The following is a 25,719-nucleotide window of genomic DNA, read 5'->3' on the forward strand; positions in this document are numbered from 1 at the left end:
TATTCTGTGGTCTAATAATTATGCGGTCAATGAGTCGTGAAATCGGTGCCCTTTCCGTCAATACCTCGGCGCCCGAGCCTACCTGAAATGCGATAGGACTAAAGCGGGAGTCCAGGCTGCTAGCAACAAGCATCTTGAGGAAGGATAGCACTACATGCAATCCTTGAAAGATCTCCCGCAGCACCTCACATCAGCGCCCTCTTCCTTGTACTACTATCATCGGCTAACCTCTTACATCGTTTAGTATCGAGCCTGCCCGTCGGTGTGTGACGCGGACAAAAGAAAACCCGAAGTCGATCTCCTTCCCCTCACAGCTGGTGGGGAAGAATCTGGAGATATGGGGTAGAGATCGTCGAGGCCCACTCCCACATGTGCTCCAATACCAAGCTCACAAGCATCTCGAGCCGCTCAGGCTTGGCTGCCGACAAGCTACTGTGCCGGCTTGGCCTTTTTTGGATGTCATCGCGTCAGTCTAAGGCTCCTTCGCCTGTTGCCGCTCGATGTCAGTGGCTGCACTTCCCTCGGTTCTGGCATTATGGTCGAAGAGTGGATCTCATCCATGCTCTGTCATGTCGCACAACGTGGAGGGGTTCCGGATTGCCCTCCCTCGGGACCCGGTGTGAGCTGGGAGCTCTTCGGGGAGAGCGCTCGGCAGATTGGCAGATTCCCAAGTAAAAAGGCTCTTGTTGCTCTTTCACTTTCCTAATCCTCTGACCTTCGTCTCTGTTTTCTCTTCCCTGGAGCCAACGCTCAGCTGCGACGTTAGAATATCGTTCAAGATGGATCCGAACGAAGAGAAGCTCGATCACGCAGAGGAGATCGATGAGAAGGATACATCAGGCACAGGCTATACGCACGTTGAGGATCCCGTGCTTGAGAAGAAGATCGTGCGACACCTTGACCGGCGAATTTTGCCTTGGATTTTTATCCTTTGGCTACTTGCTTTCATCGATCGGAGCAATGTGAGTTCAATCATGATAGCAATCTGAAGACAGCCTCGTCCTGACTGTTACTAGATCGGCAACGCGAAAATTGATGGCCTTATCGACGATCTCAACCTCACCGGCAACAAGTACAATGTCTCACTCACCGTGTTCTATATCCTCTACGTCCTCATCGACATCCCCTCAAACTGGCTTCTCAAAGTCGTTGGAGGTGGCAAATACCTGCCCATGCTCGCCGTCGCGTGGGGCATTGTGGGAACTTGCATGGGCGCAGTGAAGAGCTATGGAGGCCTGATCGCGTGCCGTCTTCTTCTCGGGGCTTGTGAGGGCGGCATGTTCGGAGGCATCATCTTGTATCTGAGCATGTTCTACAAGAGACATCAGCTGATGTTCAGACTTGGGGTATGCAGCGTCCTCAAACTCACTTAGAGTGGATGACTGACGTTGGCAAACAGGTCTTCTATTGCGCTGCTCCTCTCAGCGGAGCGTTCGGTGGTCTGCTTGCTACTGGTTTGGCTGAGATCAGATACGGAGGCTACAACAGATGGCCGTGGATCTTCTTCGTTGAGGGATCCATCACTATCGTTGTCGCTATTGTGGCGTTTTTCTTCCTGCCCGACACTCCCGGCAAGGCAAAGTTCCTGAGTGAAGAGGAGCAATGGTACATCGTGCATGTACTTCGCGCCGACTTGCAAGGTGCTGCGCAGTCCGACAGGATTGACGATGAGAAATTCAGCTGGAGCGCTGTGAGTCCACCTAACGAATCCTTTCCATGCAGAATTGGTGGCAAGAGCGTCAACTGACTTATGTTAGGTCCGCATGGCTCTTCTCAACATCAACACTATTGTGATGAGCATCAATTTCTTCCTCATCCTGGTACCAATCTACTCATTCTCGCTCTTCTTACCATCCATCATCTCCGGTCTTGGATACCATCGGATCACAGCGCAGCTCTTCACCGTCCCGCCCAACTTCCTCGCCTTCCTAGTCGTGCTCATGGCATCATGGATCAGCGACCGCATCAAGATGCGCGGTCCACTCATTGCAACCGGCCTCCTCGTCGCAGCCATCGGCTACATCATGCAGCTCGCCGCCAAAAGCCCAGGCGTGCGATACGCAGGCACCTTCTTTGTTGCCTCCGGCGTCTTCCCTTGCTCGCCGCTGATCCTCGCCTGGCTGAGCAATAACCTCGCACCGCACTACGTCAAAGCGACGGGTCTCGGCTTCATAGTCGCTGTCGGAAACTGCGGCGCCTTCGTCGCGACCTTCACTTACCTCAGTGAGGATGCGCCGCTGTATATCACCGGTCATGCGATCAATATCGGCGCGATCGGTATCAGCTTGATCTTGACATTGGGTAATATTTTGTACATTCGCTGGGAGAATTCTGCGAGGGCAAGCGGGAAGAGAGATGCTAGATTGCAGCATGGTAGGGAGAATGAGCTTGGATACAGACACCCTGCTTTCAGGTACACCCTCTGAGGAGCGCTTTGAGCTCAAGGTACATAGGCTGGTAATGAATACACAGACCTTTCGAGTCGCACAATTCGCACGCAGCCAATTTGATTGGACTTCCATGTCGGAACAGCTCCAGAGAAGCTTCACGGGGCATGTTTATGCCAGTCCTGAAGTGCGCCGTTCTCCATGCATGGTCTTTGGTGGTGACAAGTGTTCTGGCAGCTTTTCTTGAGCTACCATCGTGAGTATGCGCCAAGCGTTTTGCTGATTGTAGCCTCTCGTTCTGCTCCTCGCTCTGCTTGAGGTGCGTATGACAACATCTGGCTGATTGACACCCAATATCGGTCCTAGTGGCCTTTCTCATGGTTCAGTCATCATCGCTGCTGTCGCTTTCCTCCTTCTGCTTCCTCCTCTGCTCAGCGGCCATTTTCGCAGCGAACGGAGATTTGCTGCCCTTGTACTCCTTCTGCTTCTGGAACACATAGCTCCTCGATTCTCTGTCTTCACCCTTCCATCCTCCGCCGCCTTCCAGATTGCCCAAAGTCCGAGCATGGCTGTAGCCCGGATACGCACTCGCCTGGAATTTGAAGCTTCGCTGAACCTCGAGTCCACTGTGCCTAGCCAGATCGCGGACGTTCCAGAGCGTATACGGCTCGCCTTCGAAAAGGGTCACAACGATGGTTCCATCAAGCGCAAGCAGGTTCTTCGCAGCGCCGAAAAACTTCACCAGCAATTCCTGATTGAACCGAACCTGGCGGTTGACGTCCGTACTTTTGCCACCAACGTGCGGAAAATTGAACAGAATATGATTATAGAGGCCAGCCTTGCTGAGTGCCTTGTGCTCGTTGAGTTTCGTTGCATCAACGTTGTAGACGACCGTTTGACCTTCTTCTTCGAGGTATTGAATGTGCTCCTCGGCCTGCGGCTTGTACTTCTCGAACAGCTCAGCCTGGCCGTCGTAGCAGGTGGCCGTGACGTCGCAGCAGCCGTGATGCTCGACGATGGATTTTGCAAAAGAAAAGTCGCCTTCGCCGACGAGCAGGATGCGGTCTTCCTCCGGGATGAAAGGGATCGTTGGCGCTTGCACCTTTTTCACTTCCTTCTTTGCGGGTTGGTGCCGAGTGTCTTTGGGCTTGGCGTTTTCCGGTTTCTCGTATGGTGTTTTGCGGAACCCAGCTTTGGCAGCATGCTTGCCTTTCATGTTTTTTGACTTCGCCATGGTGAGTGGGTGACGCTGGTTGCGTAATTGGCGATTGGGTGTGGCGGTGTCGCGATGAAGCTTTGGTGTGCACCGCAGCCATGTGTTCGTGGGAAGAAGCTTGATTGCCCTAACCCTAACCCTTGTTACCCTTGCGACTTGCGGCCATTCGTCCCTCATGTGTTCGGGAATCCTGTACTCAGTGTTTGACGACCACAGACGGTCGTTACTTGGGATGCAGCATATTCGAAGTATTTCTGACCGAATCTGAAGTTGGCCCGAGTGTCTTTCGGGTCCGGCTCTAGTATTCGCATTTCAGCACCGAGAACCCGGGCCACCGTCCACCCAGAAGTTTGGAGGTAGTCCAAATTCGAACCAAATGTGGCTTAGCAGATGAACTCAGCTGAAACACCTTCATACACTCTCAGTGGCAGACAATCATTATTCGCTTACAATGCTGCGGATATGAGCATATTGCAGGTTTATCTGAAGCAATTTGAAGCAATTCTGGTGATGTTCTCAATCATTGAAAATGGTGTACTTGTCGGTCTATGGAGTTCGTGACGTCAGCGGAGCTAGCGGGATCTCCCGCGGCCCCCAAATTTTGGACCCTGCGGTTCCAGGTTGGTCGTCCTCACAACCTGCAACGCAGCAATGAAGCCGCGAATGAAGAAAACATTGGCAAAACAAAAACCAGCACATCCTAGGGTGAAAAGATGCAAAAAATGGAGATTGAGGGAATCGAACCCTCGGCCTTTCGCAAATCTTTTAAATCGTCGTGGATGCAAAGCGAACGCTCTACCCCTGAGCTAAATCCCCGATCAATAAAGACATTTTTGATTGTCAATCTCTAATCTACAACATACATATACACCCACCCGCATCCTCTGAAAGATCTAAAGAATATTCAATCTCGATATCATCCTCCGTAGCTCTTCACATCCACGGCGAGGTACCTTGCCTTACCTGAATCTATCCGGAGTGAAGCACACCACGGTTACCTGAGCTTACAAGTTTTGCCTGCCTCGAGGTCTTCGGTGAAAATTGACTTCACATTGCTCTGACGATGTCCAGGAAGAACGTCTCAATCGTGGAAGGACTGTCTACAATCATTCTAATCGATCTTCGCAACCTCTTCCAACAGCGCGTTCGCAGCCAGCTTGCCCAAATTGTTCGACGCCAGCGGCGAGTCGCCCGTCAGGACGTACCTATCGCGGTGCGTCTGACCGGTGATGCCTTTGTTGAGCAGCTCAATGCCGTTCTCGCGGAGTTTCTCACCTACGAGCCAAGGCATCTTGCCAGGGATATATCCAATGTCGATGTTGGGTCCCTTATCGAGCGAGTCGGGGAAAACGACAATCTTGTACCCTTCGTAGATGGACTCGCTGCCCTGCGGTGTCCCGACCTTGGCCGCGATCATGCAGGCAGGACCATGGCAAAGGGAAATGAAGAAGCGCTTGTGCTCGTCGGCCCAGCGCAGAACACTGCCAACCGTCTTCGAGAATGGAATGTCGTTCATGACGCCGTGACCACCGGGAACGAAGACCCCGATGTATGGGGTCTCGTTGGTGAAGCCGTTGCCCCAGACTTCTTCCAGGTTGAGCGGCTTGCGAAGCTTCTGCTTGTACTTCTCGTAGATATTTTTGACAGCATCATCCTCCTTCGGGAAAGCCCACATCTCGAGCTTCACGGGGTCGCCCGACAGTGTGGCAATGTCGACGTCGAAGCCGGCGGCGTCCAGGTGTAGGACAGGGAGCAGCGTTTCAACGGGGTGATTCCCGGTCGAAAAAAATTCGCCGCCATCCATGCGCAGGTAGCGCTCTTGGGTTGCAATGAGGAGGATCTTCCATTTGCCGCCCGTGTAGCGGTTGGGGTAGTCGGCACTGTCGAAATCCGTCTTTGACGGCACGTACTGCGTGAGCGAGAACGGTGAAGGAAACCAGGCATCGTCCTCGGCCTGATCAGCAACGGGCTTGCGGTCTGATGAGTTCGACATGGCGTATGGTGGTTTTGCTCTACTTGATTGCAGTGGCTGGAATGTACGTCCAGTTTGGATGTGAGAATAAAAGATCGCTCATCATGGACACCTAATCGACACCTTTTATAGCCTGACAGCTTTCTGATAGAGTTTGGTAGCTGGAGCTGCCCTCCGGTGTAACTCAACGCTAGGTGGGATGCACAGCCTCTATACTTTGGGTATTGTGGGGACCTGACGTCTGCTGTGCCAGCGATCTTCGAAGTACTGTATCCCAAGCACCACCGAATGATAACATGTGACGATGCCTAACAGCTCGGTGGACCTGGATGTTCGTGGCCTTTGTGTGCACGTGCATTCTTGCAAAGCAGCGCAGCTCAGACCCCCACGAGTGGGGATGCTGTTGCGATTCACGTGTCAAGCGCGCGATTGGAAGCCAACAAACCGCCACTCTAGGTCACCAACCAATCAAGAGCTCTGCGGGAGTGCGCGGAACTTGGTCTCAGTGTTAATAGCACAAGTAGGATGTCAAGACGACTGAAAGCAAGACGACTGAAAGCATTCGAGAACTTTCAATGGTTATTGGGCGGATGTGTCTGCATGTCCAATCCTGCATTACTAAGCACCGCTCTGGCTTTCTTTCCTCTTCACTTCTGGGCTTTGGCCTCTGGACCGACCCTCGGTGGGACTCATCATCCCGCCGCTCCTGACACTCAAAGTTGTACTGCCTCGTCTGCTCGTGGCTCCGCCAGATTCTGCTTCCCTTTCTAAGAACTCGCTCCAAAGTTCGGCCAGTGTTTCTCTGCTCGCGCCTCCAGGGCTCTCAGGAACGAATTCGCCCAATGCAGGAGTAGAAGGCGTGCGCCTGAAGGGGCTGACAGGAACTCGCAAAGATCCAACCCCAGTACCCTGGCGAAGTAGGCCTGCTTGCTCCTTTTGCTGCTCGTTCCAGCCGAGGAGTGCGGAGATAAGCTGTAGTACCTGAAACTTCTTAGGGTCGCTCCGGTCGAGAGCGAGGAAGTGGAGGAAGTGATTGGTGACCAACTGACGATCGACATTGTCCTCTGGTTTGCCCCGTTTGAGGAAGCGCAATGCCTTGGTCAGGTGGTCATTCAAAATCACTGCCTCGTGCCTCAGCTTGCCAATGAGCAAATTTTTTTCCTTGACCTCTTTCTCAAACGGCAAAGCGCGCTCAAGCTCCTTCTGTGTCGTTTCCAGCTGCGATTTCAGCTCTGCTGAGCTATCTTCAGCACCCTTCACTTGTTTTCGCAGCTCCTCAAGCTGGGCTTGCGATTGTTCCACCAATTCGCGGAGCTCACGTTTGCGCTCTTCTTGCACGTCACGTAATGCGCGTTGGAGACCATCCACTGTAGATCCCTGGGTGTCCACTTCGTTTCTCATCCGTTCGAGAGCTTCCCGTTGGCCGTTCATCTGCTCTTCAAGCTCTTGGGCTCGTTCGTCCGCTCCCTCCCGCCGCGAACGTTCTTCCGTAGCCAAGATCTCCCAATCTTGCATGGCCTGTCTGGCAACCTCGTACTCTTCGCGCACATATGCTTCGCGAGAGATGAGATCATCGCGCTCTTTCGCCCAGTTTGTAGTAGAGAGGTTCGTTCGGGAACGAAGCGTTTCCACCTCAGAAGCTTGCGACTCAAGCTGGGAGTTCAGCTCAGTTATTGAGGATTGCAATTTCTCGTTCTCTCCAACAGCGACGGAATGTTCTTGCTCCAGCTCCTCAATGCGCCCACGAGCGGTCTCGAGCTCCTCGGCATCTGCCTTTAGGCGCTCTCCAAGCTGTGAGCGAATTGTGTTGACCTTGCTCAGCAAATTGCGATATTGCGTCTCAGCTTCTTCTTTTTCTTCTTGCGACCTTTCAAGCTCTTGCTGGACTCCAGAAACCTCTTCGCTGTGCTTCGTCTGCAACTTTTCGAGCGACTCTCGTAGTTGAGTGACTTCGGCGCGAAGATTGTCTCGCTCTTGTTGCATAGCGTCGAGCCGGCTCGTCGCATCTGCGTTACCCGTAAGGTTTTGCGAGGAGATTGCTTCATCTTTCGAACTATCCTGGGCGATCCGTGTGTCGTCTGGCTCGTCTTGTGATCGCTGTGCTCCGTTCTGTGCGGGTCGCTCTTTCGTTCCTTGCACAGGTGAGGACGGCTCGGGCGGCGAAGATGGCATGTGCAGAGTGTCTTCGTTCTTCAACTGCTCCTGACGCGACGCAACCTAAACCATCGTCAGTGCTGATTCCCGTGTCCTTTGGTATGTCGACCGACCGTAGGTGTCTCAGGCCCTTCCTCCTCGTCATCCTCCTCTTCATCCGCGCCCGCAGGCTGATCTTTTACACCATTGGCTCCAACACTGTCACCGCCTTCCTGTGCCTTGCCATTCGCCTTCTTCTTGTTATTCTTCTTTCTTTTCTTTGCGGCTACATGATGCCGCGTCAGCCGAGTCCTATGTGTAAAGCTGGTGTCGCAACGCTGATGGTTGCGGGCGATTCATCTTACCTGACTTGCTTATTGAATCCGAAGCATTGGTAGCTGACATGATCGGAAAATATCAACAGACACGTCTTTCGTGGACCAATCTGTGGATGTCATGTACAATCTGGCATCTTGAACCGGTACGCTGGCCTGAGGCACCCGCGCTAGTGAACCTTAGCGGATTGCGTAACGCAAGCAAGCGAGGGCAAGGATTGAAGATAGATCACAACACCTCACTTCACGCGGTCGCTCGTGAGCGCATGGGCAAGCTTTCAGAGCAGAGTAGGAAGCTTGGTTCAAACACTGATACGCACTGATCTCAAACCAATTCCAAGAGCAGCTCTCTTTTGGCCTATCTAGGCGACCACAACTCATTATTGGATTGCCTTGCTCGTCTCTGCATAACACAAACTAATCTTCTTGCATCAACGATAGGAGATTGTTCTCCTGCACGAAGTCTTCCCAAGTCTTCAATTTCAAGCCAGGGAGCTTCACATCCATTAGCAGATTTCTTCCGACATGCAGCTTGGACTTTTCGATTACCTTGCTCGCCTGTACGAAAGCAGAATCATCATATATCATGCCAGTGCCTTCGAAGATCATCAGCTGCTCGGTGAAATCGAGAGCAGTGACAGGTCCCATTTTGGCCTCGAGGCTCTCCCGGAAGACTTTCTCGGATGTCTGCTCGTATCGCACGGAGATGCCGTAGGCTACGACCCTAACATCAGCTTCCGTATTCCCTACGAGCCCATCATGATCGCTTCTTACCTGATTCGAGAACCTTCAATTTATCAATCTCGCCAATACTTTGGGAGTTGAATGCGATGGTCCGCTTGTGGTACTCGTAGCCACATTCGATCAGGTATTTGACCAGTTTGCCGGTGTCGGAGATCGCAGCGTTTGGCAGACTCGTTTTGCCGTTGAGGCAGAACGAGCGTAGGTAGGTACCATCGCTTTGCTAACCTTCATGTTAGCGATCGGAGGAAGCACTCTGATCAAGGACCGCTCAAGACCCACCTCCCTCGGTAGATAGACGCCCGGGTTTGTCACGCAATTTTCGAAGTAGTTCGGAAACAGGATCTCGATCGTCTTCCCCCAAAGTCTCGGCTTTGAGTCGCGGATGTACTTCGCCACGGCCGCTTTGCTCTGCCAGTGGAATATGTTCGAGTACTTGCCGGCAGAAAGCGCTCTGCCGTCTGGCAATGAGGCCCAAACAAAGTGTTCCAGCTGAGGAAGGCCATTCGCTATGTTCGCAATGGCTTTACCTTGCTCGGTCTCAACATCCGCCGACATGCTTTGCCAGAAATCTGTCATTGCGTAGATGCTGTGGGCGCCCTCGAACGCCCGCTCTAGGCTGATGGCATCGCCTACATCAGCCTGCACGACTTCGACGCCTTGCGCGGCCAGGCCTTTACTCTTGTTGGAGTTGATATCTCTAGTCAGACCTCGGATGTGGTACTTCTCTGGGTCTGCGAGTAGTGACTGAACGACTGAGCCGCCCTGACAAATTCGATTAGTTTGGCGATCGTTTGGTATTGAAGCAGACGGTATACCTGTTGGCCGGTCGCACCAAGTACGGCAACGATCTTCTTTTCCATTGTCATTGCGATCTCGAGAAGTGATTAAAGTATATGCGCGGAAATTGATGGCTGCTTGTCCAGTACTCCGACCGATTCTCTGTCAAATATATGGGCTTTTTCGACACGTCTCAAATAAACCCACGTCTCGAATTCTTCGTGCGTCGGATGCTACGCAGTTCCGGCTCCTGGCAATAGACGATCGAAGCGTTTGCTCTGAACAAATCACAATGCTCCGTCTGACGTACAAAGACGGAATCACTTCCAGTCGCAACAGGTAAAGCCCCACTCTCTTACCAATCGCAATTTCTGGGCGCGGCGTCTCCAGAGATGATCCGGATCGCGGATTCACAACTTTGCCATCGTGGCTGAACGTAAAATCTGGCTTGGGAGATGTCATAATTCGATACGCTTGCACAGTAGCTCATTTCAATTTCGATGGTATCTCAAACTGATGTTACATTCAGAGTATGTGAATAATAGTGCGGGTGGCTTTGCCTTGTTACTCTGGTCCTCAGTGGTCGGACCGACGCCGACCAACGGTGTTACCGACCTCTCACGTTGCGATCATACCAGTTTGACAAAGGGAGGCTCCGCCCGTTCTTCTTGAATATTCATCAGCCTAACGTAAGTAGTGAGCCTCTTGGTCTGGCCTTGGCAATTGGATAGAACGATGTCAAAGGACATTCGGGGTTTCGCTCGATCCCGAAAGCTTCAACTCCCTCGCTCTGCCTTTCCACTTCCGGACCGCCAAGCGCGAGCTGGTAGACGACGGTCGATGGAGCACTTCACAACATCGCCATTTCTATTCCGATGGGCAATGTCACGGTCGAAGAGATCAACGAGTCTCGCCTTCGGGTCATTCTGGGTGTCCGCGAGATGCAACGCGCGAGTTGAGAGAATCGATTATAAATGAGAGATACCCGACTTTCAAGATCCAACAACAACCCTTTTTCTCAATCTTGATATATCAATCTGCTTTCACCATGACACAGACTCCCACACTTAAGGTCATGATTTGCGGTGCAGGCATAGCTGGCCTATGCGCTGGCATCGCCCTAGCAAAACAAGGCCACCAAGTCATCATCCTCGAACGAGCGCAAGCTCTCTCTCCCGCAGGTGCAGGCATCCATCTACCGCCCAACGCAACCCTTCTGCTCAAGGAATGGAACATCCTTGACAAGCTCGCTGGCAAGGCAGTCGTTCCTGCGGGCTTTGTCTTTAGACGTTATGCTGATAGTTCGGTTCTCGCGAGAGCCGCGGAGAGGAAGAAGCAGGACGGAACGGGGACGGGAACACCGTAGGTCGATTGGACGGCCTGCGTCACGAGTTGATGGCTGACAAAGCGCTTAGGTACTGGTCTGTCAAGCGCTCTGACTACCAGGAAGTTCTACACGAGGCTGCTCTCGAAGCGGGCTGCGAGCTTCGCCTGGGCCAGAAAATCGCAGGCATCGACGAGGATGCTCCCGGTGTAGAACTCCAGTCTGGAGATGTTGTTCGCGGAGACCTCGTCGTCATCGCTGACGGTGATATCGCCCCCAATTCCTCTCTCCATCGAACTAAGCTGACTGGCAGCATTCTAGGCATCAAATCCGCTCTCCGCCAACTCATTCTCCCCTCCCAAGACGTCTCAGCCATCTCCCACCCCCTCTCCACCTACCGCGCCTGGGCACCCCTCGAGGCCCTAAACTCAGACCCCAACGTGGCTTCCCTCCTCAAGCAACCAGCAACGAACATCTGGCTCGGCCCCGCCCGCCACATGATCACCTACCCCGCCTCCAACAACACCATCCTCGCCATCAACGGCACCTACCCCTCCCGCAACGACTCCGCCGGCGAATGGAACCACGCCGCCAGCGTCGCCGAAATCCAGCGGCGCTTCCACGACTTCGACCCCGTCGCCAAGGCCATCCTCGCGCACGCCCGCGACTGCAAGGCCTGGGCTCTCGCCGAGGTCCCGCGCCTGCCGCGCTGGCGCTCGCAGAGCGGCAGAGTCGTCTTGCTCGGCGACGCGGCGCACGGCATGCTGCAGTTCCTGGCGCAGGGGGCGGCGATGGCGACGGAGGACGCGGGGGCGCTGGCGGAGAGTTTGGCGGGGGTGAAGGGGCGGGAGGAGGTGCCGAGGGCGATGTGGATCTATGAGCGGAGTCGGCGGTGGAGGTGTGAGAGGGTGCAGGCGCAGGCGAGGCGGAATGGAGATTTTATCCATATGTTCGATGGTGAGGAGCAGGAGTGTAGGGATCGGAAGTTGAAGGGCGAGGCGAGGGAGGGGGACTGGGAGGTTGATTGTGGTCCGTTGATGGATCCGACGTTCACGCAGTGGTTGTATGGGCATGATACGATTCCGCATGTGCGGAAGGTGAGGGCTGCCGCGGAAGTGTGAGTTGCTTTGAGGGAGGAGAGGGTCGTGAGTTCTGTGTTGAAGTAGACATGCACAATGCTGATGTAAGAAAAGAAAGAAATCGCAAAGTAGTCACATAATGCAAACCGTTTTGTTCAATTGCCCCTAAAGTTCGTATCTCGCTCAAACTTAAGATACAAGAGGGCCCGAGTAACTAGAGCAGAAGACGGGACAGACCGGAGACGGACGACGCAATCAGCCAAATACCGATCCGCCTCGAATCGCCCGCGAACCCGCTCGCCAGCCATGCTGGCATCTCTTCTGAAAGTCAACGAAACGCCATCGGCCAGGATATCTTCGCTATGCGCCCCTTTCGAGTACCCGCCACGTTCCTGAGGGAGGAGCACAAAAACTTGGAAAGAAAAAGAGGCGCTGGAAGCTGTTGTGAAGCTTTCAACAGGGCAATAGCCCGACCTCTCTGTCGGCACTCGGAGTATGGGCCAGGTCGTCGTCGCTGGGCATGTCAAATGCCCAACGCTTCAGCCTCCCAGTTCACCCAACCCTGTCCTTGGCCAGCACCTTTGCTCAGCTCAATGTCTTTGTCGAGTCAAAGCTCGTCATCATCAATCTCGCTGGGCTTGAGCAGACCGCCAACCTTCATGGCGCGAGAACGCTCCATCTCCTTGGCATCTTGAGCCGCCTTCTCGCGATCCTCGGTGAAAAGCTCGGCGTTGTCGCCAGCAAACTCCTTGAGGGAGACGAGGAAGTCACGGAGGATGAGCTTGAACTTGGGCAGATCCTCGGTGCTGTCAAAAAGGCTAGAGATGAAGGAGGTGATCTGCGGCGCCTGCAGGTTGGGGAAGGCATTCGAGAGCAGGTTGGCCACGAAGTTCTGAAGGAAGTCCTTGTTCGACATGCCAGGGGTGCCAGCATCCTCAGTGTATATCGGGCCCTGAATCTTGCCAGTGCCAACGAGCCAGAACATGCGGGCTAGCAGCATAGACTGGTACTTGAAGCCAGCCTTGTGGTCGGAGTCCGTAAGGACGAAAAACACGTCCTGAAGGATGGTGGTGTAGAAGCTTTGGAAGAAAGCGTTGCAAGTCTCCGGGTTGGTATGCTCGGCCATGTTGCTGATCAACTCGATGCACATGTTGAGACCTTCACCCTCGACAGCGCGGTTGTCGTGCTTCGAGGCCCACATGCAGCTGTCGATGACGAGCTTGAAGTGAGCCTGGTCAAGAGTGAGAAGAGCAGGGAAACAGCGCTGGTTAATCTGGCGCAACAGCTTGAAGAACTCCACACGGTGCTCGGGGTATTCCGAGAAGTCCTTGTTGATCATGTCCAAAGTGCACTCGAAGATGGCGTCGAGAATAGGCGGTACCTGCTCGGTCATCATGCCCTGTAAAACTGCATTAGCCGATGTCGATGCGATGGGCGCCATATTGCGCACCATTGAATATCTACTAGTATGTGGAGTCCAACGTACCTGAAGCTTGTTGATCAACACGGTGATGACCGCAAGCACTTCCGCCTCACGGGCGTCCGGCACGTTCCTCTTGTAGTCAAGCAGGACGGCTTCGAGGAGGGGCGGAACGACCGTCTGGTGAATCATCTCCTGATCATCAGCCTTCTCCACATAGGTGGTGATGAGCTTCAAAATCTCCTTCTTGATGGTCCTCAGACCTCGGACCTTGGGCATCTTGGTAGCGATATTGCCGTCTCTCTGGACAGCCTCGTCAATCAGCGAAGAGGCGGCGCGGTACATGGTGAGCATGTCAACGTAAATGCGACCAATCTGCGGGTAGAAGTAGCTGCCGATCGAACTGCAAGCCGCAACGTTGGTCTTCATGATGTTGCCGATGATCTTGATGGTGTCACCGTCCTGGAGAATGTTGGGGTCCTGGCGCGCGGCCTCAATGATCTGATCCCAGGCCTGGTTGGGAAGAGACATGAGCTCGCCGATCAGACGCTCTTGTGTGTTCTTGGCGCCCTGTGCGCTGATCATGTAACCGCAGGCTTCATAGAAGGTGTGGATTTGCTGAGGAGACAGATCGCAAGTGATCTTTCTCATGGTACGAACAATCTCGTCGATGAAGGCCTCAGACTCGCCGGGCTGCTGGATGACGAAGTGACGCTTGCACTTGTTAGCAATCTTGATGAAAGTATCACAAGCCATGTCCTGGACACCCTCGTGAGTCTCGTGCATGAACTCAAACAGCTTGTTAACGACTGTCTTGAGGAACTTCCAGTGCGCCTTGAGGAAGCGCGGGTATTGGCCGACGATGTACATGATGTTGGAGGCGACGACAGCCTTGTTGTCTTTGCCACGCTTCATCTCGGTCAGGCCGAGGAGATCCTTGATGACGGTCACGAGGAAGCGCTTCTCCGTCTCCTCGTTCATAGCACCAGAAATGGAACCGATAGCCCAGCAAAGAGTGTTGCAGTTCGCCCAGCTCCATTCCGTGCCATCCACCTGTCTTGCCAGCTTCTCCGACATGATCTGTTCGGTATCGACGACATCCAAATGCGTAAGGAAGACCAGGCACTCTCTTGTGGTCTTGTAAAGCTGAATAGTGTCTGACTCCTTGACGAACTCTCTCACAATCTCACCCTCATCGTTCTCAACAATCAAGACTTCCTCCGGGCGAACCATCTTCTCGATCATGACCTGCCTCAGGTTCGAGAGCACGTCGGTGTACTTATGTTTTCTCAGAGGGTAGTTGGCCATGGTGGTAGGGTTAGGCGCGCCACCGTTAGCAAGTCCGCCAACGCCCATGCTGACAAGGGGGTTCATGTCTGTAATAGGCAGCTGCTGCATTTCATCATACAGCTCGCAAACCAGTTTTGTCCAGTACTCCAGGCAGATCTTGAAGATCTCACGGTCCTCGATCTGGCTGATGCGGATGAGGTAGAAGTGGCCGTGAAGGAGGAAATCGCGGTTGGGAAGGGCTTCGATGACGGGGAGGTGGTTGCTGAAAAAGTTGCAGAGGAAGAGGGCGAGGTTTTGCACGAACTCCTGGTCCTTGCTGTTTGACGAGGCGTATGTGGTCTTGAGGTCGAGAGACAGAGGAATGATGTTCGAGATGGTAGTGAGAGTCTCCGTGAACATCTGTACAAGCTTCTCGTCCCAGTTGTGCTCGGTCTGCAAGCTACCAATCTCAGTCAGACACTTGAGGGTAATGTTTCTGAACTCGGGTGTCTCCAGGAAACGGCTGCGCAGAATCTCGATCAGCGACGCGCCGCTTGGGGGAGTCTCGAAGATGTAGCCGAGAGGGATCCAGTTCAAGAAACGCAGCAGAGTCTCAAGGGTAGCCTTGATCAAGCTCGGAAGGTCGGCGGTGCGCAGGATCTCGGAGCAGAGGTTGTAGATGCTGGTGAACTCGTCGCACATGCTTTGCTTAAGCTGTCTTGTCTTGGTGGAAGTCATCTGTTCCGCAGAGAAATCAAATACCTCTTCCGACAGCAAACGAAGGATGGCCATGTTGTTTTCGCAAATGGGCAGGCTGCTCCTGCAGCTGGAGATGATCTCGTTGATGAATGTCGGCCAGTTGTGCGGCCACTCCTGCTTCAGAATACTGACAAGCACAAGGTTGAGCTTGTTGAGAAGCGTCCTCTCTTTCTTCAGGTTCTCCTCAGTGCTACTGAGCTCGATGATGAAGTTGACGACGAAGTTCCTGATACCCATGCACTGTTCCCTCGGCAGGACCTTCCACCTCGTCATGATCACATTATCAAGGATCTGCAGGCCCAGAAACTTTGTCGAAGGGTATTGTGCATCCTGGAGGATCTTGTCGACAAGCAGCCATGCGTCCGGGTTCTCTTTGAATTGGTTGAGAGTGGCCTGGGCGGCCTTTTGTTGCTCACCACGGCCTTCGTAGAAGGCACGCACGGTGGCGTCGAGCTCCTCGATGCTCATAGACATGTTGAAGTGTTGCGGTTGGCGGGTAGGAAGCGAAGATAGTAGCCCTAGCAGCGCGAGCAGTCTGGCTGCGAGACTGGATAGGGCTTGACGCGTGCAGACCGGTGCAAAAGGCCTAGTCGTGTATCATGCAGCGGCGGCGGCAGCAGGTCGAGGTGAAGGCGCGGCCGGCGTCAAGCGTGTGGTAGCGGCGGGCGAGAGAGCGTGTTGGGTGGGTGGGCGGTGGTATGGGAGTGAGTGAGTGAAAGCGTGTGTAGCTGGTGGGGGCGGTAAAGGTAGAAGTTCTGCGGCTGGTCAACGTGCAAGTGGCGGAGCGGCGCGTGTGGAGATCGATGGTTGGTGGCAGACGGACTTGGGTGATTAAGCAGACGGCGCCGGACGTCATTCACGGTTTGGCTGCTGTTGCAGGCCGGTATTGAACCCAACGGCGTTATGCCGCTGAAAGATGCGAGTGAATGGGCGCGCTGCAGAGCTTGACTGCGCTGCGGCTCTGCAAGGGAAGGGGATCTTCCAGACCGCAGCGGTGGTGCAGCACCGCGACGAAACCACCGCTGCTCGAAGGTGCAGGTGGGCCCGTCGCTCAAAGCCGACCCCGCGCTTGACGTTTGCGCACACCCTTCCCTTCCACCCTTCAACCCTTCCTCGGCTGGGCCCGTCTTTAATCACCGTCCTTTCATGCGCTCTGACAAACCTGCGCAACACCCTTCCATCCGCACAAAAATTGCTGTCGCATCACAGCGGGAGTCAGGCAAAATGTCACCACATCAGCACACACACCTACGAGGCTCGGGCACAGCAACACCCACTGGAACACACGGCAGCCAAACAGTCCTCCAAACCGACGCCGGCCCCAGCATACCCATCCCCAGCGGCACTCTCCGCTTGCGAGCAGAACCTCAAGAACGAAGGCGTATTCAATGGGCAGAGGACGTGGTGGATAACGAGGGCATGGGCAAGAAGAGCAGCAAGGTGTGCTGTATCTACCACAAACCTCACGAACCTGGCGACTCCGACTCCGACTCGAGCGATTCAAGTTCTTCGAGTGATAGCGATAGTGATGATGAGCCTGATCTGAGCAGGGCGCGGAAAGCTGGTGGGAGCGGGAGAAAGGGTCGGGGAGGTGGACATGGGCATGACCATGATCATGGAAATGGAGACTGCAATGGCAAGGGCAAGGGAAAAGCGAAGGAGAGGAAGCCCAGTCCGAACGCCTACGAGCGGCAACCGAAGCATAAGAGCAAGAAAGAGGGCTGAAAGAGGGCACCAGACGTACCGGACATATCAATAAATCGCCAAAGAACTCAGTGTCGCATGCAGAAGGGCAGGCCCATACATACTGGCAGACAGCTGGGAAAAGATCATCAGGCCCGGCCTCTCGCCATAGGTCGGTTGCATCCAGGTCTGACACGGTGGACGCCGGCAACATGGCTGGGAGAATAGATAGATGAAGGATAGATGGGAGTGGAACTCATGAAGGAGGTGAAGTGGTGCTTATTGAGCATTCTAGAAGAACCATGCCTCGCACTACACAATCAATTGCTCTCGGCTTGCATTTTTGATACAACCTATTCACAGCTTCACTCTCGACTCCCTTAAGCTCTCTCTTCAGTAAAGGACTGTACAGCTCGACACTGCGTCCTACATCCCTTCTTCACAACGTTTCCGGCTTGCCCCTTCTCGCCAATGCTGGGTCTTGGATTTCTCCCCACGCTGGCCACCGGGCGCGTCTGTAGGGCATTATTGTATTGGTGATGCGTTCTTCGGTCGCTTGCTGGCGTTGTCCCGTCGCAAGTTTCCTGCGCGATCTCCACGAGTCGAATATGTTTAATCGTTTTGTTCCGACTTCCCTCATCAGCCAGCACCTGCCGCAGCCTCCCTTTCTTGCTCTCGTTGCGCCGCCTCCGCCTGATGAATGGGAATTCTGACCAAGGTCTGCGGTAATGTCTGCGGCTCGCTTTCCGCCTCGCCATCTTCGTCCTCTTTCGGCTTTGGTATTTTAGCTACACGTTAATCAGCAGATATTCCTGTCTCGACGCGTCAATCTAATTCACCGCTCGCCATGCTAACCGCCCTCAGGACGCTCCCCCAGTTCGCCATCACCGCTGCCACAGCCTCCGTTCCGTCACTCAATGTGCCCAGCTTCTCTTCCAGCTGCTGCATCTGCCCTGCCAATCCAGCGCTCAGATCGCGCAATTGGCGCAGAGACTCGAGCTCGGTTTTCTTCTCGTTGATACGCGCTTGGAGCGCTGATGACTGGGAGTTCTGCGATCCGCCCAGTCCGAGACCAGACGAGGGGCGGATGGTTGTTTGGCGCGGGCCGAAAGACATCTTGTGCGATTGAGATGCTCGTAACGTCGTCTGAATGTGCAAGGTACCGTGTATCTGCTCGAAGTCAAGACCCTCCCTCAGCGGGGCACGCGTCGCTCGGTAGTGGTGGAGCCCTCGGAGCCGCATGCGCTCGCTTCTCAGCCCTGCAGCGCGCGGCCGGCGGCGCCACGAGCCGGCGTTGCCTGAACAACCGGTGGAGTCGGCAACTTTTGGCTTTACGCGCCCAAACACGCCCGCCTGTCAGCCACGTTGGGCGAAGGAACAGGCCGGGAAGAAATAGTTGCTACTCGTAACTTACGCCGACAACATCTCATTTCGCGATCACGACCGCGCAAGCGAAAATCAGCATCCATCGCTAATATCACATACGGCACCCCATAAGAATCAACAACACGTTGAGCGCGACTGAGTACAGCAATCCCGGCGCCCGAATGGCGAGACTCAACGAGCCGCCCGCCGCTCCTGCTGTGCCTGCAACAGCGCTGTCTGGAGGAGTAGGAGGAGGTGCGGAGAGCGTAGATGCCCGTAAGTTCACAAGATCTCGTCTTCCCACATCGGCCAAGCAAACATTGTCAATCGTTCCTTGCCATGTTCATCGCACGGCGAGACGATGCGCACGAAATCGCGCCCTCCACCGCGGACTACATCCGCTAACTTCGACGAAGTCAAGCGCCGCTTCATCCGCCAGAACCGCGACCTCGCCAAGAACAACTCGTCGCAGTCGTTGCGCATCCGTGGGCTCGAGATCGAGGTCAGCAGGCTGCTGCAGACGAATCTCGAGCTGAGGGAGGAGCTGCTGCGCGCGCGAAATGCGGAGCACAATGCGCGGAAGGAGAGCTCGAAGGAGGGCGTAAGAGGGTTCAAGGAGGAGATGATGGCGAAGCTGAGGGAGTTGAGTGGGATTGTGGAGGGAATTGAGGAGATGCGGGAGAACCAAGAGGAGCAGTTCGCGGAAAGGGAGGACAGGAGGATGAGCATACTGTCGCAGATGGAGTTTCGTGAGAGGCAACCGCTGGCGGATCTCATGCGGGATTGTCAGATGCCGACGATTGATGAGGACAAGAGCCACCCTAGGCGGACGCTGGACGCGACGGAGATCAAGGCTATCAGGCTCAGTGATGGCAGCAGCAATGGGAGCCCTGATCTCGGACCGCCACCGGTCGCCAGATTCGAGTGTCAAGAACCTATCAAGTTCGACGCACACGCTTCTGAGGACCAACAGGAGACGCAAGCGGAGGCAGAAGTGGAGCCTGAGAAGAAGACAAGCGAAGAAGACCTGCCTGCAGCTCTGTCAATCAACCTTGAGACGAGGCGGAAACGGAAGGACAGTCAGCCGAAACTTGAACTGCGGCGACACTCTATCCTTCCTCCTCCTTCACCTTCAAGCAGTGAAGGAGACGTGAGTGCACCTACACTTCGCACTGGCGCTAAAAGGAAGTTGGCCGACCGAGACCTGGACAAGCCCATCAAAGCCCCCAGCAAAACAGACTTCACCTTCAATCGCAAGGCTTCAACAGAACCGACGAAGACCAACTCAGAAGAGCAGGTCGAGCCGGCCGAGAAGGAGGAAACGGTTGAGATCCAAGCTCCCGCACAACAGTCAACACGTAGAGTTTTGGGCGACAAGAGCGTCAACATGTCGCCCAGGAAGGCCGTCGTGGAATCAGGAAAGCCCGGCAAAGTCGACCTCAAGAAACCTGCGCAACCCAAGTTCGGCGCCGCTAAGGATCGCCCCCCTACTCGGAGACCCAGGGTATCAGCGATTCCACCTCCACTGCAAGGACCGGAAGTCAGTGTCGCCACCATCGAGCTCCCTCCCGCTTCAGAGCCTACAAAACACTCCCAGACCACGGCACCCAACACTCCAGCCGCACCCGACCTCTTCTCGCCTACACCCTCCGAACCCTCCGTGGGACCAAACGAGCGAGCACCAACTCCTCCCCCCACCGGCCTTACCAACACAATGAGCGAGCCCGCTCGACCATCCCGCCGCGCCCGCTCAGCCGTCAACTACGCAGAGCCCAGCCTGAACGCCAAAATGCGCCGCCAGGACAAGAGCCTCATGGACGCCGTCACGGGCCTGCAGCACCACCGCCTCGCTATGAGCGCGTCGGCGGAGCGCAAGGCGCGCAACGCGGTTGTCGTCAAAGACGAGCCGGCCGACGAGGATGCTTGGAAGAATCTCCCCGAAGCCAGCCAGGCGGCTCTTTCGTCTGCGAGAGCTCGCGCAGCGAGTCCGCTGGAGTCCAGGAGCGGCGACATGGGCAGCATTGACTCGTTCGCGAAGCCTGAAGGCACTAACCACCAGGACTCTTCGACGGCTTCCGATTCCCGCTCCCAATCTCACCACCGCCGCCGCTCCTCTTCCACGCACGACCGCCTCCCCAGCTCGCACTCCGACGCCTCCCTCGACGACGCCGCGAAGAAACTGCAGGAGCTCGACCTCTACGACTTCAAAGACTCGTCGTCGTCGTCTTCGCCGCCCGAGGCCGCGGCTGTCGCGAGGGCTTCGGCTGCCGGCGCCGCGCCAAGAGCGCATCGGAGGCACTCGTCGATCCCGAAGGATGTGAGTAAGGGAGTTGAGGGGGCGAGGGGGAGTGCTGGGGGAGGAGGAAGGCAGGCGGGTGGGGCGAGTAGGCGGCGTAGTATGATGACCTAGCTTTGAGCCCTTTTGGGGGTTCTGGATGATTATGATGGAGTTTTGGAGGGGAGGGTTGTTTTTCTTTGGTATTTTTTTTTGATAATGATGATGGGGTTCGATCGGTTGGGTTGAATGCCTTGCTGCTGTTGTTCTAGCGTAACGAAGATTCTCTGTGTAGTTTGGACATATCGCTTCTCGATTCACATCGTTACTTACGTCGTGCGACATTGTCAGCCTTATTCTGAGTCAATGCAAGCACGCTTGAAAGGGTCACCGAGCAAAGCCCAAATGCCCGTGGAATTCTCGCCTAGCGTCACGACGATGCTTAGTCGAGACGAGCCATCACCAGAGGTGGCATCGAACAATGCCTTGCGTCACAGGAATCTGGGAATGCTCACGAGGCCTCGCCATCCGCCCACCCTTGACCGACTCGCGAGATTATGGATATCGTAGACCCGAACACAGTTTATCACAGATCCATCTGCTTCATGGCTGCCTGAGGTTTCTCGCCTGATCCTTGAGTGAGATTCACGAGACGTGAGCTCACACGAGCTCACGCGAATTTCAGCTGAAGCGCGTCTCCCGCTGACACGAACGCGCGTACGGCACGCAGAAGACGGTCTAGAACACAAAGACCAGCAGATGCTACTGCAATAATACCAGGGCATGTACTATTGTACATCACCACTGACGTCGACGAGCAAGCGTCCGACTCCACAAGGCAGCATCATCACCCGCCCAGCGATCTCTCTGCCAACACACACAAGCAAAAAATGATGCTTCGCGCCGCCGATCTGCGCGCCCGGGGTGCTGAAGAACGGAGTGGAATACGGAGTGCTCGGCTGGCCGCAGCAAACTCCTGCGGCCCAAACTGCTTGCGAGGCTAGTAGTGCCCTGCGCGGAGGCTGCTCCCCCTTGTCGGGCCTAGTGGAAGTCTGGCACCGCCGGAGGTTTTGTCTGGGGTGCGCTGGCGCCCGCGGGAGCGATGGACGATGAGTGGTGAAAATTGCCCGCCGTTGGGTTTTGTGGGATGAGGGTGGTGTAGTGTGGTGTAGTGTGGTGTGAGGTGGAGATGATTCACGGCGAGGATGCGCGTGGAGGAGATGGGGAGATGGGCCTGGAGAAGACGGCGGTATCGCCGATTGCGTCGAACACCTCACGCATGCTTCTCTGGTGAACACTCTATTCGCGGAGGGTGGTGCGGCATCAGGCGAAGATGAGCAGGGCTGCCACGGCTGCTGCGCGCGGTGCAGCGACGGTGGCGGCGCTCAGCGCAAGCTTGGAGCATCCCACCCACCGAGCCACCGAGCCCAGACGCCAGGAATAGCCCGCTGAGCCCGTTACGAGTCCGCCGGCGCAGGCACCACCACGCCAGACTGCCACGGCGCCGCCGGCCGCCATGCCTCCACGCCTGCCCGGAGCCCATCTCCTTCTCTCCGCCTCGCTCGTAAATCACTCCGTCGTCAATACTACCACTGCAAACCACCAACTCAACACCACCCGGCTGTCATCCTAGCCCGGTCGCCACGCTCGCTTGCGCCCTCACCCACACCACGCCTCCCTCCAACTTCACTACCTTCGCTATACTGCTTCGGGAAGGAGCGTCACGAGAGCTGGAAATTGCACCCGCCAGCCAGCGCCATCCGCCATATTCGCCAATCAAACCCCAGCCGCACACCCTACCAAGAACCAGAGAATCTTCCACGCCGCCGCGCCCTGCAAGCGAGAGGCCACAGTCGCGCCGCACGTCTATCACTACCGCAGCCATGCGACCTTCGTCTGTCATGTATTCCGCCCTCGCCGGCTTCGCGCAGATCCACGCCCAGGACATCCCTCAAGGCGTCATGCCGAAGCGACAGGTAGTTGGCACTGGTGTCACTACCAGCAGCTCTGTCGCGCCGACCACCAGCTCCGACACGACGTCTTCCGAGCCCACCACTTCAGAGACGAGCGCGACAACCACGGCGCCTACAACTTCCGAGACAGAGCCCACGACTGCGCCGACGACAGAACCAACTACGACCGATGCTGGGCCTACCACACCGACTGACGGAGGCTCCACGACTGCGCCCACCACCACACCAACGTCGGAGCAACCATCAGAGACTTCTGCGACGGATGAAGAGACGGGGACGTCCGCGACACCGTCCGAGACACCTGAGTCCAGCACTCCCGTCACAACTACTGACAGTTCAGGCAGTACTATCACATCTTCTGTTCCCGTTTCCACATCTGCGCCCCGAACAACATCTTCTCCTGTCAGAACCACGGCTGACGGAGACGGGGGCGATGTTGTCGTGATCGGCAGCAGCACCTTTGACCCTTCAACATTCTCCTCTGCCACGACAATTACCTCTGCCATCGTCCACCAGTCCACGGAACCTTACACCACAACCTCCTTCTACACCGAGAATGGCATCGTCCGGTCGCGCGTCCTCACCAGCGATCGCGTCGTCTCTTCCACCGAAATCGCAACCGCAACCGTTGATCCCACTCTGGCTAAGGGCGGCAAGGGCGGCGGCGGTAGCAGCAGCCTGACACCGCAGACCAAGGCGATCATTGGCGGCGTCGTTGGTGGCATCGGTGGAGCCATCCTCATTGGTGGTCTCGCCATTGTCGCCTGGCGCCTTTGGGGCAAGAAGAAGCGCGAGCGGGCGGAGGCCGAGGACGACTTCGGCATGGGCACTGCTGGCTCGCCGCACAATAGCATTCACCGCGAGAAGCAGCACCACGCCGCTTCCAGCCATGCCGCGACCAATTCGGTCGACTCGTACCGCAACCCCAACGGCGCGGTCAACACTGCCAGCAACTTCTAAAAGGCTGTCTTTGCGAAGAGTACGGATGGAATACGAACACTCCCCGGCTCTGTCATTCTGCTTTCATCTGGATGTTCCCCGATCACGATCGGAAGGACATACTACCAATGCTGCATTTCGAGCGTCTTACGAAACCAATCTGCATATATCTAGGAGTTTGGAAGGAAGAAACGCACCATACCAGGACATATGTGCAGATTTAAAGGGACACGACAACGCGACCATCAGGAGGAAAACCTTCCTCTTTGGACGATTTTTGGCGTTCCAAGTTCCAAAATTTGACCCGGCGTGGTCGACCTGTCTTCTGCCCTGCCACATCATTTGGATTATTTCTTTTTGTTTTGTTCATATTGTCCCTTTCTAATTCTGGCGGCTCCAGAGCCACCTTTTAAGACTAGTAATATATTTTTTTTTCACGATATATCCTGTTGATTTAGTATCTATATACTGTGCAGGCAATTCTGGTGCATGTACCGGGAACTGTTAATTAAGCTATATACGGCCTTTGACTCACTTCACTTCTTTCCTTTCAATACAATGTTTCCTTGCATGCAGCGCCAGGCTCGCTTATTTTGTCACTGGGCCTGTAAATTGGCTGTATATTGCTGCAGCAGCCAGTCCGGAGAGCTGACTTGCTGCTGAAAGCTTCGTACCTTACCGCGTGCGGTGTCGAGATTCGGTTCGCCGAAGGAAGCGATCGATGTAACCTCACATGAGTGTGCATATTGTCTGCTTTGTGTTTGCAGGAGTGTCCACCTTTACAATTTGTGACTTTCTTTCGCTTCCCTTATCATTTCCGGTAGAGAATAACTACACACTTCAAAAGACTTCCATATCATAATACCGAAAAGCCTCCACAATGTCAACCGACCAGCAACCCCCGTCGTCCTCAATCGATTACCAGACCCTCACCCGCGAACGCTGGGACGAGCGCGCCCCGATCGTAAGCAGACCATTTCCACCACAATTCTAAGCGAAACCCGCCCTTGTCTTCCTTCATTGACGATCCGCCCAGCACGCTTCCTCCCCAACCTACAACCTCGCCCACCTAATCGCCTCCCCCACCGCCCTCTCCGACGCCCTCACCTTCGACCTCCCACGCCTGCCCCCCCTTGCCGGGAAATCCATCGCCCACTTACAGTGCCACATCGGCTCTGACGCGCTCTCGCTCGCCCGCTTGGGCGCGCAGCGCGTCGTGGGGCTCGATTTCAGCGGCGCGAGTGTGCGCGAGGCGCGCGCGCTGGCTGGCAAAGCGGCTGGGGGCGAGAGGTGCGAGTTCGTCGAGGGGGACGTCTATGATTCCGTGGAGCTGCTGGGCGAGCGGGCGTTCGACGTTGTTTTTGTGAATGTGGGTTCTCTGGCTTGGTTGCCGGATGTGAGGCGGTGGGCGAGGGTCGTGGCGGGTCTGATGAGGAGTGGTGGTGGGGAGTTCTTTATGAGGGAGGTGCATCCTTCCTTGCTTGCTGTTGAGGGCGGGGAGGGAGGGAGGTTGGCGGTCGAGTATTCTTATTTCGAGGTTGTGGAGCCCGTTGTGACGGATTCGAGCTGGACGTATGTTAAGACGGAGGAGGGTGGGGAGGTGCCGAAGGTTAGGAAGTGTGTGGAGTGGAACCATGGGTTGGGTGAGATTGTGAGTGCGTTGCTGGGGGAGGGGTTGAGGATCACGATGCTCGTGGAGCATCGGAGTGTGCCTTACGAGGCTGTTAGGGGACATATGGTGGAAATTGGAGGTGGTGAGTTTTGCATGTGTTTAGGAGTGGATGTCTTGCTGACTTGTATGCGTAGGTGAGTGGGCCTTGAAGGAGGGAAGGGATCGCTTGCCGCTGTCTTTCACCCTACGTGCTGTCAAGGACTAAAGTTGCTTTGCCTTCACTTGACCTGACGAGATTAAGATGGCGAAAGAGCTCAACGGGATCCAAAATGCATCGTAAGGACCAAAAAAAAAAGAACCATTTTACACAACGGGAGTTGCTCAGAGCGAAGGGATGGTGGCCTCAGGAGGGGTTTCGCTCAAAGCCTCCCAGTTTACAGTGTAATGAAAGTGAAAG

General features: G+C 55.3%; 12 protein-coding genes across 12 annotated transcripts; 6 read left to right on the forward strand and 6 right to left on the reverse strand.

Moving 5' to 3' along the window:
- Positions 1–779: 779 nt before the first annotated feature.
- WHR41_04665 (uncharacterized protein) lies at positions 780–2,490 on the forward strand (the record flags this gene model as incomplete). Its single annotated transcript, XM_069373271.1, has 4 exons — positions 780–962; positions 1,017–1,346; positions 1,400–1,690; positions 1,758–2,490. The coding sequence occupies 4 exons, from the start codon at positions 780–782 to the stop codon at positions 2,424–2,426; spliced, it is 1,473 nt and encodes a 490-aa protein (XP_069229900.1). The 3' UTR covers positions 2,427–2,490.
- A 279-nt stretch (positions 2,491–2,769) lies between these two features.
- On the reverse strand, positions 2,770–3,621 carry WHR41_04666 (uncharacterized protein; the record flags this gene model as incomplete). Its single annotated transcript, XM_069373272.1, has 1 exon — positions 2,770–3,621. One exon carries the CDS (start codon positions 3,619–3,621, stop codon positions 2,770–2,772), a length of 852 nt encoding a protein of 283 aa, XP_069229897.1.
- A 1,093-nt stretch (positions 3,622–4,714) lies between these two features.
- On the reverse strand, positions 4,715–5,596 carry WHR41_04667 (uncharacterized protein; the record flags this gene model as incomplete). Its single annotated transcript, XM_069373273.1, has 1 exon — positions 4,715–5,596. The coding sequence occupies one exon, from the start codon at positions 5,594–5,596 to the stop codon at positions 4,715–4,717; it is 882 nt and encodes a 293-aa protein (XP_069229898.1).
- Positions 5,597–6,115: 519 nt separating this feature from the next.
- On the reverse strand, positions 6,116–8,137 carry WHR41_04668 (uncharacterized protein). Its single transcript, XM_069373274.1, has 3 exons — positions 8,074–8,137; positions 7,843–7,994; positions 6,116–7,792 (listed from the first exon to the last, which is right to left on the reverse strand). Exons 1-3 carry the CDS (start codon positions 8,111–8,113, stop codon positions 6,194–6,196), a joined length of 1,791 nt encoding a protein of 596 aa, XP_069229891.1. The 5' UTR covers positions 8,114–8,137; the 3' UTR covers positions 6,116–6,193.
- Positions 8,138–8,460: 323 nt separating this feature from the next.
- On the reverse strand, positions 8,461–9,653 carry WHR41_04669 (uncharacterized protein; the record flags this gene model as incomplete). Its single annotated transcript, XM_069373275.1, has 5 exons — positions 8,461–8,538; positions 8,593–8,759; positions 8,818–9,007; positions 9,067–9,549; positions 9,603–9,653. The coding sequence occupies 5 exons, from the start codon at positions 9,651–9,653 to the stop codon at positions 8,461–8,463; spliced, it is 969 nt and encodes a 322-aa protein (XP_069229892.1).
- Positions 9,654–10,432: 779 nt separating this feature from the next.
- On the forward strand, positions 10,433–12,009 carry WHR41_04670 (uncharacterized protein; the record flags this gene model as incomplete). Its single annotated transcript, XM_069373276.1, has 3 exons — positions 10,433–10,926; positions 10,980–11,152; positions 11,210–12,009. Exons 1-3 carry the CDS (start codon positions 10,613–10,615, stop codon positions 12,007–12,009), a joined length of 1,287 nt encoding a protein of 428 aa, XP_069229770.1. The 5' UTR covers positions 10,433–10,612.
- Positions 12,010–12,096: 87 nt separating this feature from the next.
- On the reverse strand, positions 12,097–16,393 carry WHR41_04671 (uncharacterized protein). Its single transcript, XM_069373277.1, has 2 exons — positions 13,454–16,393; positions 12,097–13,366 (listed from the first exon to the last, which is right to left on the reverse strand). Exons 1-2 carry the CDS (start codon positions 15,887–15,889, stop codon positions 12,575–12,577), a joined length of 3,228 nt encoding a protein of 1,075 aa, XP_069229769.1. The 5' UTR covers positions 15,890–16,393; the 3' UTR covers positions 12,097–12,574.
- Positions 16,394–16,639: 246 nt separating this feature from the next.
- WHR41_04672 (uncharacterized protein) lies at positions 16,640–17,140 on the forward strand (the record flags this gene model as incomplete). Its single annotated transcript, XM_069373278.1, has 1 exon — positions 16,640–17,140. The coding sequence occupies one exon, from the start codon at positions 16,640–16,642 to the stop codon at positions 17,138–17,140; it is 501 nt and encodes a 166-aa protein (XP_069229772.1).
- A 221-nt stretch (positions 17,141–17,361) lies between these two features.
- On the reverse strand, positions 17,362–18,311 carry WHR41_04673 (uncharacterized protein). Its single transcript, XM_069373279.1, has 2 exons — positions 17,938–18,311; positions 17,362–17,886 (listed from the first exon to the last, which is right to left on the reverse strand). Exons 1-2 carry the CDS (start codon positions 18,212–18,214, stop codon positions 17,738–17,740), a joined length of 426 nt encoding a protein of 141 aa, XP_069229771.1. The 5' UTR covers positions 18,215–18,311; the 3' UTR covers positions 17,362–17,737.
- A 71-nt stretch (positions 18,312–18,382) lies between these two features.
- Positions 18,383–20,873, forward strand: WHR41_04674 (uncharacterized protein; the record flags this gene model as incomplete). The annotated part of the gene is made up of 2 exons (XM_069373280.1): positions 18,383–18,739; positions 18,880–20,873. The coding sequence occupies exons 1-2, from the start codon at positions 18,646–18,648 to the stop codon at positions 20,871–20,873; spliced, it is 2,088 nt and encodes a 695-aa protein (XP_069229766.1). The 5' UTR covers positions 18,383–18,645.
- Positions 20,874–22,621: 1,748 nt separating this feature from the next.
- WHR41_04675 (uncharacterized protein) lies at positions 22,622–23,671 on the forward strand (the record flags this gene model as incomplete). The annotated part of the gene is made up of 1 exon (XM_069373281.1): positions 22,622–23,671. The coding sequence occupies one exon, from the start codon at positions 22,622–22,624 to the stop codon at positions 23,669–23,671; it is 1,050 nt and encodes a 349-aa protein (XP_069229765.1).
- Positions 23,672–24,530: 859 nt separating this feature from the next.
- Positions 24,531–25,527, forward strand: WHR41_04676 (uncharacterized protein; the record flags this gene model as incomplete). Its single annotated transcript, XM_069373282.1, has 3 exons — positions 24,531–24,614; positions 24,687–25,404; positions 25,457–25,527. The coding sequence occupies 3 exons, from the start codon at positions 24,531–24,533 to the stop codon at positions 25,525–25,527; spliced, it is 873 nt and encodes a 290-aa protein (XP_069229768.1).
- Between the last annotated feature and the right edge of the window lie 192 nt (positions 25,528–25,719).

Source organism: Cladosporium halotolerans (assembly GCF_011745625.1).
Source record: "Cladosporium halotolerans strain TM138-S3 chromosome Unknown Sca13, whole genome shotgun sequence".
Lineage (NCBI taxonomy): Eukaryota > Fungi > Ascomycota > Dothideomycetes > Cladosporiales > Cladosporiaceae > Cladosporium > Cladosporium halotolerans.